Source organism: Canis lupus, chromosome 11 (genome assembly GCF_011100685.1).
Source record: "Canis lupus familiaris isolate Mischka breed German Shepherd chromosome 11, alternate assembly UU_Cfam_GSD_1.0, whole genome shotgun sequence".
Lineage (NCBI taxonomy): Eukaryota > Metazoa > Chordata > Mammalia > Carnivora > Canidae > Canis > Canis lupus.
Genome location: NC_049232.1, coordinates 15254252 through 15272392, shown reverse-complemented (window position 1 = coordinate 15272392; position 18141 = coordinate 15254252). Strand labels below are relative to the sequence as shown.

At 39.2% G+C, this 18141-nt stretch overlaps 1 protein-coding gene across 1 annotated transcript; it reads left to right on the top strand.

The window, feature by feature from the left end:
- The first annotated feature begins 12689 nt into the window (after window positions 1-12689).
- On the top strand, window positions 12690-14297 carry LOC607841 (peptidyl-prolyl cis-trans isomerase FKBP3-like). Its single transcript, XM_038551608.1, is given in 3 exon segments — window positions 12690-13267; window positions 13455-13503; window positions 13506-14297. Coding segments are annotated over 3 exon segments (675 nt in total). The 5' UTR covers window positions 12690-12847; the 3' UTR covers window positions 13712-14297.
- Window positions 14298-18141: the final 3844 nt, after the last annotated feature.

Sequence of the window (18141 nt, the reverse complement as noted above, 5' to 3'; positions counted from 1 at the left end):
ACACCGACAGAGCACAACATGGAGAAAGTAATGAGAAATTTGACTGCTTTCCCCTCTTTCTCTGCTTCCTGCTTTAGAGCTGCTGCATCCCACAGTGAATTACTAGCTACAAAGAGAAGGGACTGCTTAGGGACTGACAATTGAGAGCATTTACAATTAGCTGAATTGATTAACCTTTACAAATGCTGTTACTTTATGAGGTGTTTTTCTCAGCCCTGGTTGAACAGTACGCCTTATTGATTCAACATACTCCTTTATGGAGGCCCTGATTTGTCTGGGACTCCACCAGTCATAACGCCTGCCTTGGTAATCGCTTCTGCGTGTTCTTGGGAAAACTTGACACGGCAGACTGATTGGCATTATGTAAATGGAGTCCTTGTCACCCTCTTGGAGAAGGAGAGGTGTACGGCCGGAGAAGAGAGGGCGCAGACCTGCCTCCCTGCGTCCCCATCTCCAAGCACAGACACAAAGGATGCCAGCCTCTCACTGCCCGTCAGTCCACTCCCTTGCTCCAAATAAATGGCCTATAGGATGAAAAGAGCTGCAGGCTTTCCTCTGAGGTTTCCAACTCTCCTGTATTCCCTGGCTTTTATTTTGGGTTTCCTGAAACAATTTGGATTTTGTGTATGAATATGTAAAGGGAGGAGTGGTGGGAAATTGTCAAAAAAACAAAAACCAAAAACCAGAATTGTATTTAGCTTATTTTTTAAAACACGTTATAGACTGACTTCGACTGCCTACTTTGGCTAGTGATCCCAAAACCTATGACAAAAGGCCTATTCCTTTAACCAGTTTCATTCAAAGAATCTCTGTGCTCAGAATAAATATCACGTAGAAATGGCTGCTTTCCATCCCTCACGGCCCATCAAACTATATGAATACAAAGTAAATACTATTTGATTTTCCTTCCTTTCACTCTTCCTTCTCTCTCCACTTTTTTCCTTCTGCCCTTCCTTTATTCATCATTTCAAGGGGTACATTTTTGTGATCTTAAGGATAAGAGAACTGACAGCTTGAAATGCTACTGAGTTAATCCATCAGCTGTTCCACCAGCATTCCTTAAATGCATTCGGCACCCAAGACCAGTTACATGATTCATGGGCCTAGTACACAATGAAGATGCAGGGCCCCTTATTTATTAATCACTAAAAACTTCTAAATGGTGCCAGCAGATCATCAAACCTAGCCTGGCTCTTGTTAGCATGAGGCTTTGTGTGCCAGCATTATTGTGTGCCAGGAAGTAGGTCCTGTCTCTACCTTGGACACTGTGTCCTGTGAAGACTAAGGTGGTGGCATTTGTTTCCCTTCCCGAATAGAATTGAAACTTCCCTAACATGAGACTGGTTTATTCTGGATTGTGCTGGATTGCATATTCATGTTTACCACTTGAGCTGCTGCCTAGTTGGTAGGAATTGAGAGCATCACCCTAATGCACATCTTTTGCATGGCAGGGAAACCTAAACTAGACTTGGGTGACTTGAAGCACTTTTATCCCTGCCAGAGTTATGAGACTGGAGTGTTTGTCACCTTGTGCATTCAGTGCTGGCTGAAGAAAGTTTGTTTTGCTTTATGTGATTAAACTGAATGTTTTGCTTGATGCACATGCAAAAATATGTGCATTTATTCTAATATAATACATAGACATAGTCAAAGGCTCAGGATTTTTTCATACATATATGTGCATAACAGAATTGAGTTTATGGCATTCCAAGACACAGATGAACAATGATGGAAGAGAGCCATTTTTTTTTTTTTTAAATGAAGAATTGATGCATTTTTAAAGAAAAAAATCCGGGAGCTGCTCTAACAAAGTCTGCAGCATTCACAGCGTGACAAACAAATGAGAAAACAGCAGATGCAGCACAAATTAAGATGTATTTAGCACAGCAGCCCATCAAATGTGTGAACGTCTTTTGTAACTCAGCTTTGCAAGGTTGATGTATTGCACTTTAGACAGCTGATAATGAACCCTCCTAGCAATTAGAAGTGGAAATACTGAGGAGTCAAAATTGTGTTGTTCCCAGTGGGCCAAAAAAGAAAAAAAAAAAAAAAGAAACAAAAAACCCATGTGAAACTTACTTCTTTATGTGCTTGCAAAACAAAGAGAATGTTTCAATTTATGTACTGGTGTGTTTGAATTTCTCTTGCCTTTTAAAAATTCCTACTTCATTTTAATTACCATCTGATTCTAAAGTGTCATTAAATAAGTATGAATTCTGTTGCAGTTACACACGTTTTATGGCCAATACAATGTCTTTCCTTTATGGGATGCATTATTTAGTAATCTTACATTAAGACAATAACTTCAATCATTCTGCCTTCAAATGGCAATAAGCATGGTAATGGCTTCGCGGAGCTGCTTCCTGACTCTTTCTATCATTGTGTTTTCTCTTTAATATTAGAGCGTTGTTTTTATTTCTATGCAGATAGTGTGTTTCTCCCCCAGTTTCTGTTTTCTGAGAGTGGAAGCACATTCCATTTGTAGGGAACAAAGAATCAAAGTCCATTAAAGGCCACATTCTATCCTAATCCTGTGCCAGGGCTCACAGTATACTGTTGTTGTTGTTGTTGTTGTTTTAATCAATATTTAAGCAAGCATATCATTTCCTTCCAGGAGGAAAAGGTGCTTGGTAGTCATTCTGTGGAGTTAGCAGTAGCCTAGCATTTTGTCAAGTACGGGTTTTGACAAATTTAACAAGCTTGAAAGGACTCAGAGGAGAATAAACCAAACGACAGAAAGGTGGAAAAACAGAAACAAATAAGGGAAGGGAGGCTAATTGGTGTACTCTGCCTAGAAAAGAGAGATCTGACAGGTGATTTAAAAGCTGACCCGCTTGTGTGAAAAATCTTAAATGTTTCTGATATGTATGGTCTTAGAGAAATCAGCATCACAGACACCGTTGCCTCTTGAGTCTCTTTCCTGCTGTTGTGTTGTCCCAATCTGTACCCTTAATCCCAGACCTCCAAAGAGAAACCTCCCACCTTCAACTCCAGGGGAAGTTTAGAGGAGCATGATGGTGGAGGGGAACATTACAGTCAGTTTCCATAAGACAAAAAACCAAATGTCCAAGTGTACGTACAGATTGGTCATATTGTGAACACCAAGGACAGAATTCATTTCACAAGGTGGCAGCCTTTCTGTGCCAGGGTCCACCCGGACTGTCCTCAATTTCCACTGTAATTTAAAGGGAGATTTTCAATACCCAGAGCCCATGATGCCCTGCAGAGGAAGGAGAACGACATCCCTGAGCACCGTGCAGCAGAAACCCAGGTGGAGGGATCCCCGGGTGGCTCAATGGTTTAGCGCCTGCCTTTGGCCCAGGGCGCGATCCTGGAGTCCCGGGTTCGAGTCCCGCGTCGGGCTCCCGGTGCATGGAGCCTGCTTCTCCCTCTGCCTGTGTCTCTGCCTCTCTCTCGGACTATCATGAATAAATAATAAAAAATCTTAAGAAATCCAGGTGGGTGGGTGGCACCAATCTTGACTTCCCAATGAACGGTCCAAGGCATCTACATCTAAGGCTTCAGAAGCCCCGGGAGGAGGAGCTCTTTCAGTGATTTTTGACATTGTTGCCATCCAAAGCCTGGCTGATGGCCGCGTCAGTGCCATATCCTCCAGGAAAACCGGCCAGGGAGCTCTGCTGAAATTGGCTGCGGCCACCAGAGCCATGATTATTATTGGCCGCTTCATTCCGGAGCCTTGCAGGAGCTACGACTCCGGTGGTTCCTGATCCCAGGGCAGACCACCAGCCTCTCGCAGAGTCCTCTTCCGTGAAGCCAGCCACCACGGCTCGGTGGAACACACACTCGCCTGGGAGCTCGCCGACAGGGCAGGGCACCGAGCCGCAGGGGAGCTCGCAGAGGAGCTCGGCCGGCTGGCTTCCGGGCGGGCTTGCGGGCGGGCTTCCTTCCGGGCGGCCGCGGCACCACTTCCGGGCGGCCGCGGCACCACTTCCGGGCGGCCGCGGCACCACTTCCGGGCGGCCGCGGCACCACTTCCGGGCGGCGGCACGCGATCCCTCCCCTGTGCAGATGCTGGAGAGGTTGAGAAGGAAGACGGGTCGCTTTTGAAAAGGCTGTGACCCTGAGGAACTTCAGGGCGCAGGGACTGCTCCGGCTCCCCAACTCGGCGCCCCCCCCCCCGCCCGAGGTGTGAAGACGGGGTGCCTCTGCACCTGCCCAGCGCTCCGCGGTGAGGCCCGACCCCGGGCCGCCCCTGAGGCCAGGACGGAGCGCCCGCCGCTCAGGCCGCCCGCGGCGGAGGGGGGAGAGGAATGACGGCGGGGTGGTCTCAGGCTGCTCCTCTACAGGCTCCTCAACCGACCACGAGCCTGAGACTCGATTCAAAATCACGCCACTGAGAGGAGTCATGGACCATCCAGGGAAAGTTCGGGATAGGCTTGTAGGTGTCTGATCTTACTTATTTGTTCGTGTGTTTTTCAGTTAAAAAAAATTAATACAGCAATTCTAAAGCCAGGAGGTTTTCCTGGAAAGATACGGTGTTCAGGTGTTTGGTAAGCCGACTTGCGACACACCGCGTTTCCAGGCGACTGCGGGTGGAGACTTGCTGCGCCTCCGGCGGCCCGCGGGTCCTGGGCGCCGCCGGCCTCCCCCACCCCCCACCCCCGCGGCCGCCTCTCCCACTGCGCCTGCGCCTGCCCTAGTTACCATGCTGTCTGCCTGGCTTGTCTGTTGAGGCCCAGGAAACGTTTCTTACTCAGCGGGTTCCCTTATTTGTGTTACTGTCCAGTAACATAGGCAATATTTATGTTTATGTCCACAACTGTTCATAGTACCTTCGTTAGTGAAACCCGGAAGATAAGCTGGGAGATGTATTTTTCAAACCTAAGATCCTATCATTCTATTTTCAATGTCTATTTAAATATGCCGAGAAGGGGGAAGATGGAGTAACTAGAATCAGGAGCGGTTCCGAGTGGTCACGAGAAACGACTGCGTGAAGAAAAAAAAAAAAAAAAAAAAAAAAAAGCTGAAAGAAACATTGTAGTCTTTCCTGATGGAGATTTTGAACTCTCTTGATCCTTGACATAAAGAATGATAATCCCTTACATCCGTACAATGCCTTAATACTTTTTAAAATGCTGTCATATAAAAGAACTTTTTTTGGAGCCAATTTTATGAGGCTGTTTTTTTTTTTTTTTCTTTTTTAAAGACATGGATGATAGGCAGTAGATAAAACATCTAGGATGAAGTCTATTGGAGTGTGTGTGGGGGGGTAAATTAAGGGCCTTATTGTGGTTTCTTCTGGCTGTATAATTCTATTTTTCATCAAGGCTGTGACCTTTTCTAAAAGAGTAAATACACTACAAAGGAATGTAAGCATTCTTACAATGATGGTTTAACCCAGGTTCCCCTTATTATACTGATTTATGAGGCAGGTGGTATTAGGACTCACCAAGCTATTACAACTATTTTTATTTCGGTATTGTAAATCTGAAGCACACCGTGATATTTAGAAATGGCTGGAGAGACAGTAATTTCTTTTAAGTCACATAGGCATTGTCATGCATGTAGAAGTCATTTGACAGAATTCTCGTTTTCCCATTTCCGCCTAAGTTGGGATTTGTAGGGAAAAGAGGTTGGGATGAGTATCTAAACCTGTGAGGGTAGCGTGGTGCCTGAGAAAGACACTGGCCTCAGATTTTAGAAGCGGGATCCTGGGCTTGCTGTTTATCCTTTTTATGAATCTGGCTCATCTATAAAAGAGGAAGGTTACTTGAGCAAAGGCTAGCTTCTCTTGTGAGTTGGACACATGGATCCCTGCATGGGTGTATCACATGGCTTTCATTCCTCCCTCCATCCTATGACAGTGGGAACCATTCCTTCTCAACACTTTTGATGAGACGGTTTTACAACTTCTCCAAGGGAGAAGTGTTTAGTTACAGTTGCTAAGATCCCATGCAGTGTCAATATGCAGGGATATTTGAGCTCTGAGGAGGCTGCTTGTATCAGACAGAGGTGTGTGTGTTGGGGCGGGGGTACACTTAGATTCAGGGATGATCTGGAACCTAGCTAAAAGGTGGTGGTTTTTTTTTTTTTTTTCTCGCTTCCTTTTTGCAATTTGGAAAGGATAATTTCTTATCTGTCCAAAGCCTTTTGACCACTCAGACTTCACAACTGTGTCCTCTAGAACTAGCCTTTTCTTCCAGATCCTAGCTCATCTGCTTCTTCCATCAAAATCAAGATGTCCTAGTTTAGTGAGGCGCTACTCCCTAATCTGATGAAGTAGCTTACAAGTGTTAGCACAAGGTGTTAACAGCAAACAGGGATTGACTTTTTTGCCATTCTGTCCTGTTTACTTTCAAATCAGGGTCATCCACCACCACAATGCACAGACACGTTATTATCCCTGATGATAGAATTATAAATCCCAGATGGTTGATGAGGAAAAGTACTTGGGGTCACAGGTCAGCAGTCTTTCTCACAATTAGAATGAAGCTAAGAAGTAGAACTGTAACAGAGCCCAGTAAGTACGCTATAACATGAATAACATTCAGAAATGATCTCACAGGTGTCGTCTTTTGGAATGGGACCTTTTAGTAGGAAAACTCTAGGTTCTTTGATGGTGCATGCATAGAACCAGCACTAGAAAATTTTATCATTGGTAAAGATTTTGGCCTCTTGCGAACAAGTCATTGCTGGATTTTGGGGGATGAAGCTGAGAAGGCAGTCATTGCAGGATTGATTTCATAACGATAGAGTACAATGTACTGAACCCCATAGCATTGTCAGCTAGGAGAAAAGAAACAGGATGATGACAGGAAAACCGCTTTTACTGAACAGTGGGAGAGAACATGCCAGCTGTCATGTGGTTTAGGAGCATATTTTTAGAGTAAATTTCTTTCAAATAAGCAAAATTTGCCCTGTTAAAAGCTGCTTATATTCTGAACCTTACTTAACATTCAAACTATAGCATTTGACCTTCGTTTTCATGCTGTGTTATATTGGTAGTTATTAATTTCATTTGATACAATAGTTTTAAAATCAGACAAGATTGCTAGCCAACGTATTCTTAATGCCTTTGATCAGGAAGTGAGGAGGATTCTCTCTGGGCAAACAGTAAATGTTTTTAGGCCCCTAAAAAGGGAAAATCAACCTACTTGGTTTGTTATTGTTTTGTTTTTATTTTAGTGCCTACCTTCCACCCCCCACTGCAATCCTCCATCATTTCTTTGTTTTATTTGTTTACTGGTATATAATGTCCAATAAAAAAAAAAAAACATAAAATGCACCTGCATTTTATTTAAGGAAAAAGACCCTTTGGACATGAAATCATTTCCAGATAAAGGGCAAATATTATTGTTTCTTTGTTCAAAGAAATTATTTTGTTTCATGCTCAGTTCCTTCTTTGCTTTTATCTTTCTGTTGAATGTGCTCTCTATGACCTCTTAGCTAACACAAACAAGTCTTTGATATGTATTATATGATTATAAAAGTGTGATGCCAAGTTGAATAGGCAAACTTATAACCAAACAATGGGATTTGTAGAGCAGACTTGCTGCTAACAATGGTGTAGCATCCTGTCTTCTTAGAAATGTTGGGTTAATTAAACATGGGGATTTAGGACCTTATTTAGTCTTTTTGTATTATTGTAATTTTTAAAACAAATTATTTTCTTGCATGTCTAAAGCTAGATCTTTTATAATAATTTCTAAAACATTTGCATAAATTTTTAAAGTTCATGGCATTTTACATAATTTCTTTTAGTCATTACTGCAATTGATTATTCCCATTTTATAGATGAAAACGTGAGGCTCAGAAATATCTTGTCATTTTATTAATATCAAATATCTAGTGAGTGGTGAATCTAATATTTAAACATGGTTTTATAATTCCAGCCCTGGAATAATGGGAGACGAATTTGTTCTTTACAAGCCTATTAATGCTATTTTTCTTCTGTTGAAATCTTGGCTTTCTTATAGTTCCTTCTCAATTGCCTGAAAATCCTGAAATTTTGAGTGTTCTTTTTTTCCCCATCTCTTTCCACAATGGGCTTTTTCCCTGCTTGACAAAAGAGAGGCAATTCTTATCCATCATGAATCTTACTATGCTTTTTTGCCATGAGATGAAAAGACTTCCTATGGCCTCTAACAGATACTACTTAAATACATTTTTTCCAAGAAAAATATTTATGATAACAAAACAGATTCCTAAAGGCATGGGACCTTGCTTTACCCACAGAGTAAATTCAAGTCAGAGAACTGTTCCTAAAAAAAAAAAAAAAAAGAGAACTGTTCCTGACTGCACCCCTGTGAGGAATCACGTAGAAAACTCTGGAGAATTTTTTCAGTGTGTAATGCGAAATCTGGGATGCCTATTCTCCGACTTCTATCCACCATTGTTTGAAGGATGCTAAGGTCATTAAATCCTCATTGCACTCCAGGATGCCTAGTTCAGGGCTGAGCAAGCGCCTGTGACAATGAATGAAGCTTGCAGACAGAGAATCTCAGAGATAGTTTTTCAGTGGGAAGGCTGTGTGTGCTGGGAACTGTGCCATGTTGCTGCAGGTAAACTCTTGAGGTAGGCTGAAGGAATGTGTGCATATGAGTGTGTGTGTGTGTGTGTATTTTCAGATTTCAGTAAGGCTTTGGTGACCTCATATATTAAGATATATGGAATAGGGAATATGTCCAGAAATGCCAGTTTTCTGCCTTGGCCAGTGTATCCTCTTCATAGGACATCCCGAAAGAGATGTAAACATAAAGGAGGGTTATAAACAAGAAATACAATATTGTTTTGTTATATAGAAGCCTATTACCCCAGTGCAGAACTCTCAGGAAAGTTGGGCTTGAGCTCATGAGTTTAGTTTAGAACCTAAGTGGGGCCTCTTTCTAACCTTATTTTAAAGTTTTACTACTTTTTAGTCATAGGGCTTAAAAGAATGATTATGGGTGAATGAGGATGATTATAGTCCATATATGTAGTCCCTATATATGAAAAGAGATTCATTGCAAAGAATAGGTTGATATGATTGTGAGAGCTGGCAAGGCAAGTCTAAAGTCCTTCAGGGCTATCTGGAAGGGCAGGCTGGAAACTTTTGGTGTGGGCTGCACCTGCTGCCCATGAGCAGAATTTACTTTACAGAAGCCTCGACTCTACTGTTAAGGCCTTTAACTGATTGAGGCCTACCCAGATAATCTGGGATGATTTCCTTTACTTAAAGTAAACTGATGTTGCTCTTTAATTAAAATATCTTCATAGCAACATGTAGTTTAATGTTTGATTGAATAATAGGGGGCTGTAGTTTAGCCAAGTTGACAGAAAATTACCGTAGAAGACAGATGAAGGAAGAGAGATCATCTGGAGCTTACCCAGATGAGGCAGGACCTGACTCTTATTTTTTTCTTATGTTCTGAGAAGAAAGTGCTAGAGAAAGCCATGTACTTATCACTTGTCTTTTTCTTTGACTATAAACCTATCCATTTGTTAAGTGTAGTTCTTTTTGTGATAGGGAATTGATCTCGTTAGATTGGTAGCACCCCTTGGGAACAGTTAAATTAGAGTGGCACAATTTTGGTATCAGTTCTAATGTAGGTGATTTTTTTTTTTCTCTGAGCAATAAGTAATTCTCAGACCTTGTCTCTTTGGAGATAGTGTCAGATCCCACAGTTTAAGGGTTCAGTCCTACAAGAGTGCCCTCTCCCACCCCCAGTTCACATGCTAGCCACATGCTACCCCATGCTTCTCCTCACTGGCTATAGGTTGGAGAGTCCAAGGACACTCTCTTTGGGTTAAATTAATTTGTTGGAATGGCTCACAGAGCTCAGAGAAACATTTTACCTAACAGATTACTGGTTTATTATAAAAGGATATAACTCAAGATTGCCAAATGGAAGAGATGCATAGTGCAAGGTATTTGGGAAGGGTTATGGAGCTCCTATCCTCTCTCTGAGTACCACTCTCCACACATCTCCATATGGTCACTAAACAGGAGGCTCTCCAAATCCTGTCCTTTTGCATTTTTTTTTTTTATGTATGTACATGTTTGATATAACTCATTGGCCATTGACAATTGATTCAACCTCAAGCCATTCCCTTCCCTGGAGGTCTGGGGTGAATGAAAGTTCCAATCCTTTAATCTCCAGGTTGGCTCCACTGTCACATTCCAAAAACCATTTTATTAACATAACAAAATATAGCTTTATCTCTCTCCTCACTTTGGAAATTCCAAGGGTTTTTAGAAACTCTGTACCAGGAATGGATAGGAACAAAGATCAAATACATATATTCTTTATTGTAAATTATAATGTCACAGATGTTTAGAAGAATTTTCCCACTTGTCTCCCCAAAGTGTCGATAGATGATAGATAGGTAGATAGAGAGAATAGATAGATAGATAATGTAGGTATGTGTATGTAATTTTTTATCTTTTAAGCAATTAGGCCAAAAGCTACACCTGTTGGAAACTAGCGATAAGGCCAGTCCCTCTTTGCAGGGGGCCAGTAGGGCATCAGAGAGTGTTTCACCTCCCTTGTGGCACCTGGGTGACTCAGTTAAGTATCTGCTTTAGCTCAGGACATGATCTCCAGGTCCTGGGATAGAGCCTAGCATCAGACTGCCCCCCCCCCCCCCCGTATGTAATTGCTTTCTAGGGTATGTGGCTCTTACACACTTGTCAGGGATTGGTGAAAAACTGGGAAGTTCAGGCTTACCAGGGATGCTTGTCTGCTGTCATACAATAAAATCTCTAAAATGGGTCCTATTAAGATATCCATTAAGTTAATTGCAAAGTTACGTCATATATTGATTGAATATTCCTTTCCTTTCCCATTCTGTTTTACACTTAACTATGCTGTCTAAACTAGCACATTTGAACACGATACATAGTGGGCAGTTCACAGTGTTACATTACTTACCTGTTACCATCAATTCAAAAAGGCCCCAATTCAAAAAAGATGAATACAGTATTTTCTGTTATTAATTTTCCATAAAGAAATTAAAGCCCACGAATGGAATCACTCATCTTGTAGAAATTAAATATTTACTAAAGTTCAAGTCTGAAAATATTCCTTATCTGGTTTTTCTCTTTTGTGTAGTCCCAGAGGATACTCACCCATGTACCTAATTCATGACCAAATTCCTTCTTCAGCAAGCTATAGTTTGAGCTGTCCTCTGTCCACTGGATCTAGTGTGGATCCTTCATGATCTCCCAAATTGTACTCATGCATCTATTAATCCAGTGTTTCTAAAGTTCCAAAATGTAGGAAGATACATAATATCTTATGACTAGCATCACATTCATAAAATTTAAACACACCATTCCTCAGCTATCGTAGTGATTATGCAAAATAAAAAATGGTATTCCTGAAACTCATTGTGTTTTATAGACCTTCATTCTAATTGTCAACCATAGGCCATTCTTTAAGGAATATTGTGATACACACAATGGAGGGACTCTCTCATTGGGTATTTATAGAGAATTATTTCTGTTTTTCCTGTGTGTGGGGGGCACTTATCTGTAAATACTTCTCCTGTCTCTTCCCATCACGAAGTAGCAGTGAAACCACGTTTTTCTGTTTGTAAAGCTCAGCTTTTCCTGAGGATCTTTTCTACTCTTCGGTTATCAATCTTTTGGAAACCCTTAAGAAAGATTTTATTTTGTTGTTGCTGTGAGTTCTTAATCAAAAGATAAACAGAGAGACCAGTGAAAAAGAACTCAGTGTCAGGAAGTGGTAGACCAATAAAAATTCGAAAGCATATAAGAATTGACAATATAGTCATTACTAAAAAGAAAAAAAAAAAGCCATTTTGAAATAAAAAAAAAAATAATCCATTGGTCAAATAATCATAATGGAAGTAAAAAATACATAAAACTGAATGAGAAATGCTGCATATAAAACTTGCAGGGTACAACTAAAATGCTATTTGAGAACAATTTATATCCTGAAGTGTTTACATTGGAAGAGAGAAGAAAGGCTAAAAATTAATGAGGTAAGCACTTAAGAGTTCAGAAAATGAGAAGGAATGAATTCAGAGGAAATGGAAAAGGTAATGGAGAAAAAGATCAAATATCAATAAAATAGAAAACAGTTCTAATGAAGAGGATCAAAAAGGGTTTAAGTGACTTGTTGAAAAGTGCATTAAAGTGGTAAGTCTCTGACAATATTGATCAACTTAAAGTAAACAAACCAAGAACAATGGCACCAATAAGCGAGAATGAAAAAGGAAGTAGAGATTCAAATAAATAGTAAAAATGTAGAGAACTTTACAAGTAACTCTATTTCATTAAATTTGAAACAATAATGAAAGTCTAGGAAAATGCTGTATCAAGATTGAGTCAAGGAGAAATAGTCAGCAAGAGTAAACCTGTAACTGTTAGGGATATGTAACCCAAAGGGTGAAGTTTTACAACAAATATTAAAGCTAGTTTTTCACGTGCCTTCTACCAACCATCCAAAAAACATGATTATCAATATTGCTGAAAATCTTCAAGAGTATACACATAGAAAAAAAGTTCTGTTATGGGACCAGTATGAGTATACTCTGATCAAATGAAAGAATACCTACATGAGAAAGGTAATTAAAAGCCAAGTTCAATAATGAAGGTAGATGCAAATATCTGAAACAAGGAATAAACTTAACTAAATTGGTGAAATACTTGTGCACTGAAAATTATAAAGCATTAGTTTAGTGAAGGAAATGAAAGAAGATGGGAATAAATGGAAAAACACTCTGAGTTCATGGATTGGAAGAATTAATATTGTTAAAGTGTCCTTACTACCCAATGTAATCTGTAGGTTCATTGCAATCTCTATCAAAATTCCAGAGGCATTCCTTTCATAAATATAAAAAAATCTTAAAATTCAGAGTACAGCAGAGGCAGCGGGGGAAGATGGTGGTGGCCGTTCCACAGCAGGCCTGGACCATGGAGCAGCTGCACAGTGAGCAACTACCCAAGAAGGACATTATCAAGTTTCTACAGGACCATGGTTCAGATTTGTTTCTTGCAGAATGTAAGTTATTAGGAAACATTAAAAATGTGGCCAAGACAGCTAACAAGGGCCATTTGGTTACAGCCTACAACCATCTTTTTGAAAGTAAGCGTTTCAAAGGTACTGAAAGTATAAGTAAAGTGTCTGAGCAGGTGAAAAACGTGAAGCTTAATGAAGATAAACCCAAAGAAACCAAGTGTGAAGAGACTCTGGATGAGGGTCCACCAAAATATACAAAATCTGTCCTTAAAAAGGGAGATAAAACCAACTTTCCCAAAAAGGGAGATGTTGTTCACTGCTGGTATACAGGAACACTACAGATGGGACTGTTTCTTTTTTTTAATTTTTATTTATTTATGATAGTCACACAGAGAGAGAGAGACAGAGGCAGAGACACAGGCAGAGGGAGAAGCAGGCTCCATGCACTGGGAGCCCGATGTGGGACTCGATCCCGGGTCTCCAGGATCACGCCCTGGGCCAAAGGCAGGCGCCAAACCGCTGCGCCACCCAGGGATCCCTGTTTTTGATACTAATATTCAAACCATCTCAAAGAAGAAGAAAATGCCAAGCCTTTAAGTTTTAAGGTTGAAATAGGCAAAGTTATCCGAGGATGGGATGAAGCACTCTTAACTATGAGTAAAGGAGAAAAGGCTCGACTAGAGATTGAACCAGAATGGGCTTATGGAAAGAAAGGACAGCCTGATGCCAAAATTCCACCAAATGCAAAACTCATTTTTGAAGTGGAATTAGTAGATATTGATTGAAATAGCAATGCTTCAGATATAAAGACATTAGCAACAATAAAACATGGCCTTGAAAAAACTTACATAACTAGAGCTGGTTACTATTGTAAGGGGAGAGTCAACTGGAAAATTCAAGAACTCAGATATTGTTTACCCAATCCCCAACTTTTAATATATGTAATCCATCATAATTCCTTAAAGTTTGAGATATTTTACTACAGCTATGTAAAATATTAGTTAAGGTGAAATGACTTTCCTTTTACCTCATGTTGTAAACTAAAAGGCTCAATAAAAAACGTATTAAGTGTCTTGAAAAAAAATCTTAAAATTCAAATAGAAACACAAGATTCCAAATAGTCAAAGCAATTTTGAGCAAAAAGAACAGGGCTGTAGGCATCATGCTTTCTGATTTCAAACTGTACTGCAAAGCTTTAGTAATCAAAACAGACTGGCACTAGTATAAAAACAGACATGTATGTAGACCAGTGGAACAAAACAGAGAGTCCAGAAATAAGTCTACTACTTTATGATCAATTGAGCTTTGACAAGAGTGCCAAGAATATACAGTGGGGAAGGAACTATCTCTTCAAAATAGTTTGATTGTGGTGATTATTTCCTAACATATACCTATATCAAAACATCAAGTTGTATACCTTAAATATATACAATTTTTCTTTGTCTATAACAATAATGCTGAAAAAAAGAAATTCTGCACATCATTTGGGCTGTATACTTTTGCCAAAAGGTCTTACAATATATATATTATTATGTAATATTTTAATGGTTGGTCTTGGTGTATGTTTACTCCACTAACCTGTGAGTGAACTTGTTGTGGGCAAGGAATGTAAACTAATCATCTTCATATGAACAAATTCTTGTTAGCATGGTAGATGCTTGATAAATGTTTTGTTGAATCCATGCAAAAATGCTGGGGTAAATTTGAGACCACCAAATATCAGTGTTCTTAAGATTCCTGAACTGTGTAATCCAAATTTTATCATAAAAAACCCAGTAAATTTATTTGGGGTTTCCATTTTCAGAGCTACAGAAATGAGAAAGAATTTGCTCCTTGTAGAGTGGTAATTTATTGTCCAATTAGTGTAACCAGTAAAAGTTGTAGTGAAAGCAAAAGGGTTACAGAACCAAACACCTAATGAGAATATGGGCATTGAAACTAAGGAAGAGAGAATTAGACAAAGTCAGGAACAAAGAGGTCATAAAACTCTTAGGATGAAACATTACAATTTATTATTTATGAGTTGTTCATCTGGGAAACAGTAACTAATAAATGGTATGTATGTTATAAAGTGATTAGCATGCCGCTAGCTACGCCACTAGCAAGCACAGTAACTCATAAGTAATATGTATGTTATAAAGTGATTAGCATGCTGCCAGCTATGCCATGAGCAAGCTGCTTAGCATTGTACCAATTATTTAACCTCTTTGGACCTTAGGTCCTACCTCTGACTGTTAAACATGTTGGCCCTCCACCAGAGTAGGTCCCATCTGTTATTATATGCCATGGTTATGCTTTTCTGTTTGTCATATGTTCTTGCCCCAGACATTAGGAAGCAATATTCTGCTCAGTTTCAATGACTAAGTAATCCAGGAAAACATTAATTTTATATGTATGGAAGGTGACATCTGGCGACTGGTTGTACCCCAATAATCAGGCTTAAGATTAATGGACATGAGATGTCTTTAAGGGTAATGATATATAATTGTAATTCCAGACAGTTTTGTGACAAGGAAATTGAAACAAATAATATGAACGCAGTACATTCGACAGGAATTGGTTGTTTCCTGAATGTGTGTTCCACTACATGGAGAAAAGAGGCAGAGAAACACATTAGAGTTCAAAGAATTTTAATTGTAGGGTTTATGAAGATTATCTGAAGCTATCTGAAAAGTGCTTACTATAAGGCAGTGTAGTACAGTAGAAAGGTCTGAATTCAGAATCAGATGGGAATGGGATTAAAATTGAGCTCTGCTATTAGTAACGTAACTTTAGGAAGTTTACTTTAATTTCACTGCATCTTAATTTCTTCATCTATAAAACAGGAATCATGATACCATAAGATTATGTGATTTTGCTATAAATTAATAAAACACCTTAAGTATTTGCTACATAGGAGATATTATCAAAAGGCTCTTCAGCTTTGTTTTAATTTTTTTATGTTTTTAAGTTTTTATTTTAATTCCAGTTAGATAATATACAGTGTTACATTAGTTTCAGGTGTACAATGTAGTAGTTCAACACTTCCATACATCCCTCTGTGTTCATAACAACTAGTATACTCCTTTATCCCCACCCCCTATTTCACCCATCCCCTCATCCCCTTATCCCCTCTGGTAACCATCACTTTATTCTCTATAATTAAGAGTCTCTGTCTTAATTTGTCTCTCTCTCTCATATTTTTTCTCTTTGCTCATTTGCATTGTTTTTAATATTCCACATATGAATAGAATCATATGGTACTTATCTTTCTCGGACTGACTTACTTTGCTTAGCATTATACTCTATACATGTCTTTGCAAATGGCAAGATTTCATTCTTTTTTATGGCTGAATAATATTCCATTACATAAAACCATCATCTTTATCCACTTATCACTTAATGGACACTTGGGCTGCTTCTGTATCTTGGCTCTTATAAGTATAGTTTTATTTTTTTCATTGACCTTAAAATTTACATTGTAATCCATAGCACTGGCACATGAAAACAACCTAGTTATTTAATAATTTAGGAAATACTGAGAGTCATCAGATAATTTTTTAAATGCTAGAAATACAAAGGTATCTCTGGGCAGACATGATTCCTGACTTCATGGAATTTACATTCTAGTAGGGAAGATAGATAAATAATAAAACAAAATGCCACTGTAAGTTTTGATAGCTGTAGAAAGCAGACAAATAGGAATTATGGGAAAATGGTGAAATACTGGGGAGTGGAGATTAGAAATCTGTTGTATTAAGAGAGGAAAATGTGTCAGTTTAAGTTGTGAGAAAAGTAATAACTACAGTAAATTCAGGAGAATGTGCACAGGTTGGCAAGATACTGCAGAGAAACAGAATAACATGAGCAAATGAAATGAGTGATTTTATCATGAGATGAGCAACTGTGGTATGGATGGTTTCACTTGGGAAGAAGACTGGGGCAGTATTTGGCAAAGAAAGAAGAGATCATCATGGATTGTAGTCTGGATTATAGGTAAAAGGGTCCGTAGCAAGTCTGACTACTTAAGAGCTTGTTGTCTACTGAAGTTTTGCCATACTTTTCATGACTTGCTCAGGGCAAATAAATGAGGGCTTTGTGAATCACGTTTCCTCACATATAATGTCTAATATTTTCAGTCTGCACTTGAAAAATTGAGAGGGAGCAAGACAGTTAAACAATAAAACACAAGGTAGGGGGAAGAATTGGTAGTGTGATGAATAAAGGGGTTTTTAGGTAGCAGTGTGAAGGTAGCCACATTGATTTCATTGACAGTAACTGAAAGTTTTTGACAAAATCTTAAACAGTATTGCCTTCAAGGCAGCAGAGAGCTATAAAGCAGTGAAAAATTAAAGGAATGAGACATTAGAAAAGCGAGAAACCAGGAGAGGTAAGCTCAGTATTTGACTTATAAGACAAATTGAGAATTATAAAAGCACCATGTATATTGAATGTCATTGAAACATTACTCATAATAGTAAGAGTCCAACATCTCTTAAAGAATGATCAGTTATTGAATAGACAAAATAGATGGTCATATGATAGAGTACTTCACAGAGTATATGTAGAATTAAACAGATCTACATTTAACCACATGGATAGGACTTCCAAAATACAACATTGAATAAAATGAGCAAGTCCTGGGGATCCTTGGGTGGCTCAGCGATTTAGTTGCCTGCCTTTGGCCCAGGGCATGATCCTGGAGTCCCGGGATCGAGTCCCACATCAGGCTCCCTGCATGGAGCCTGCTTCTCCCTCTGCCTGTGTCTCTGCTTCTCTGTGTGTGTGTCTCTTATGAATAAATAAACAAAAATAAAATCTTCTAAAAACAATGAGAAAATCCTGTGAAATGCATGGATTTATATATTTTTCATGCATGTGCAAGTAATTAGATATGTTTTTATATACAGATTAATGTTTAAGAAAGGAATAGAATGGTTGTTTAACGTAAATAAAATCCTACATTGAGTCATTTCTCCCGGTTGCAGGAGCTAAAACCATGCTTGACAGAGAGACAGATGAACAAAGAAAAAAGCCCGTAAGCTAACTACATACATACTACTACTCAATCTACTAAGTTTTCTACCTCTTTATGAACTCAGATCTTATTTGGAAATAATAGCTTGCATAATAATTTGTTTTCTCAACTGGGAACAAAGTCTTTCCCCAAATATAATTTTTAATGTATTGGTAGGTATATAAGAATATAACAATGAAAGGAAGTTTAAAAGGGTAT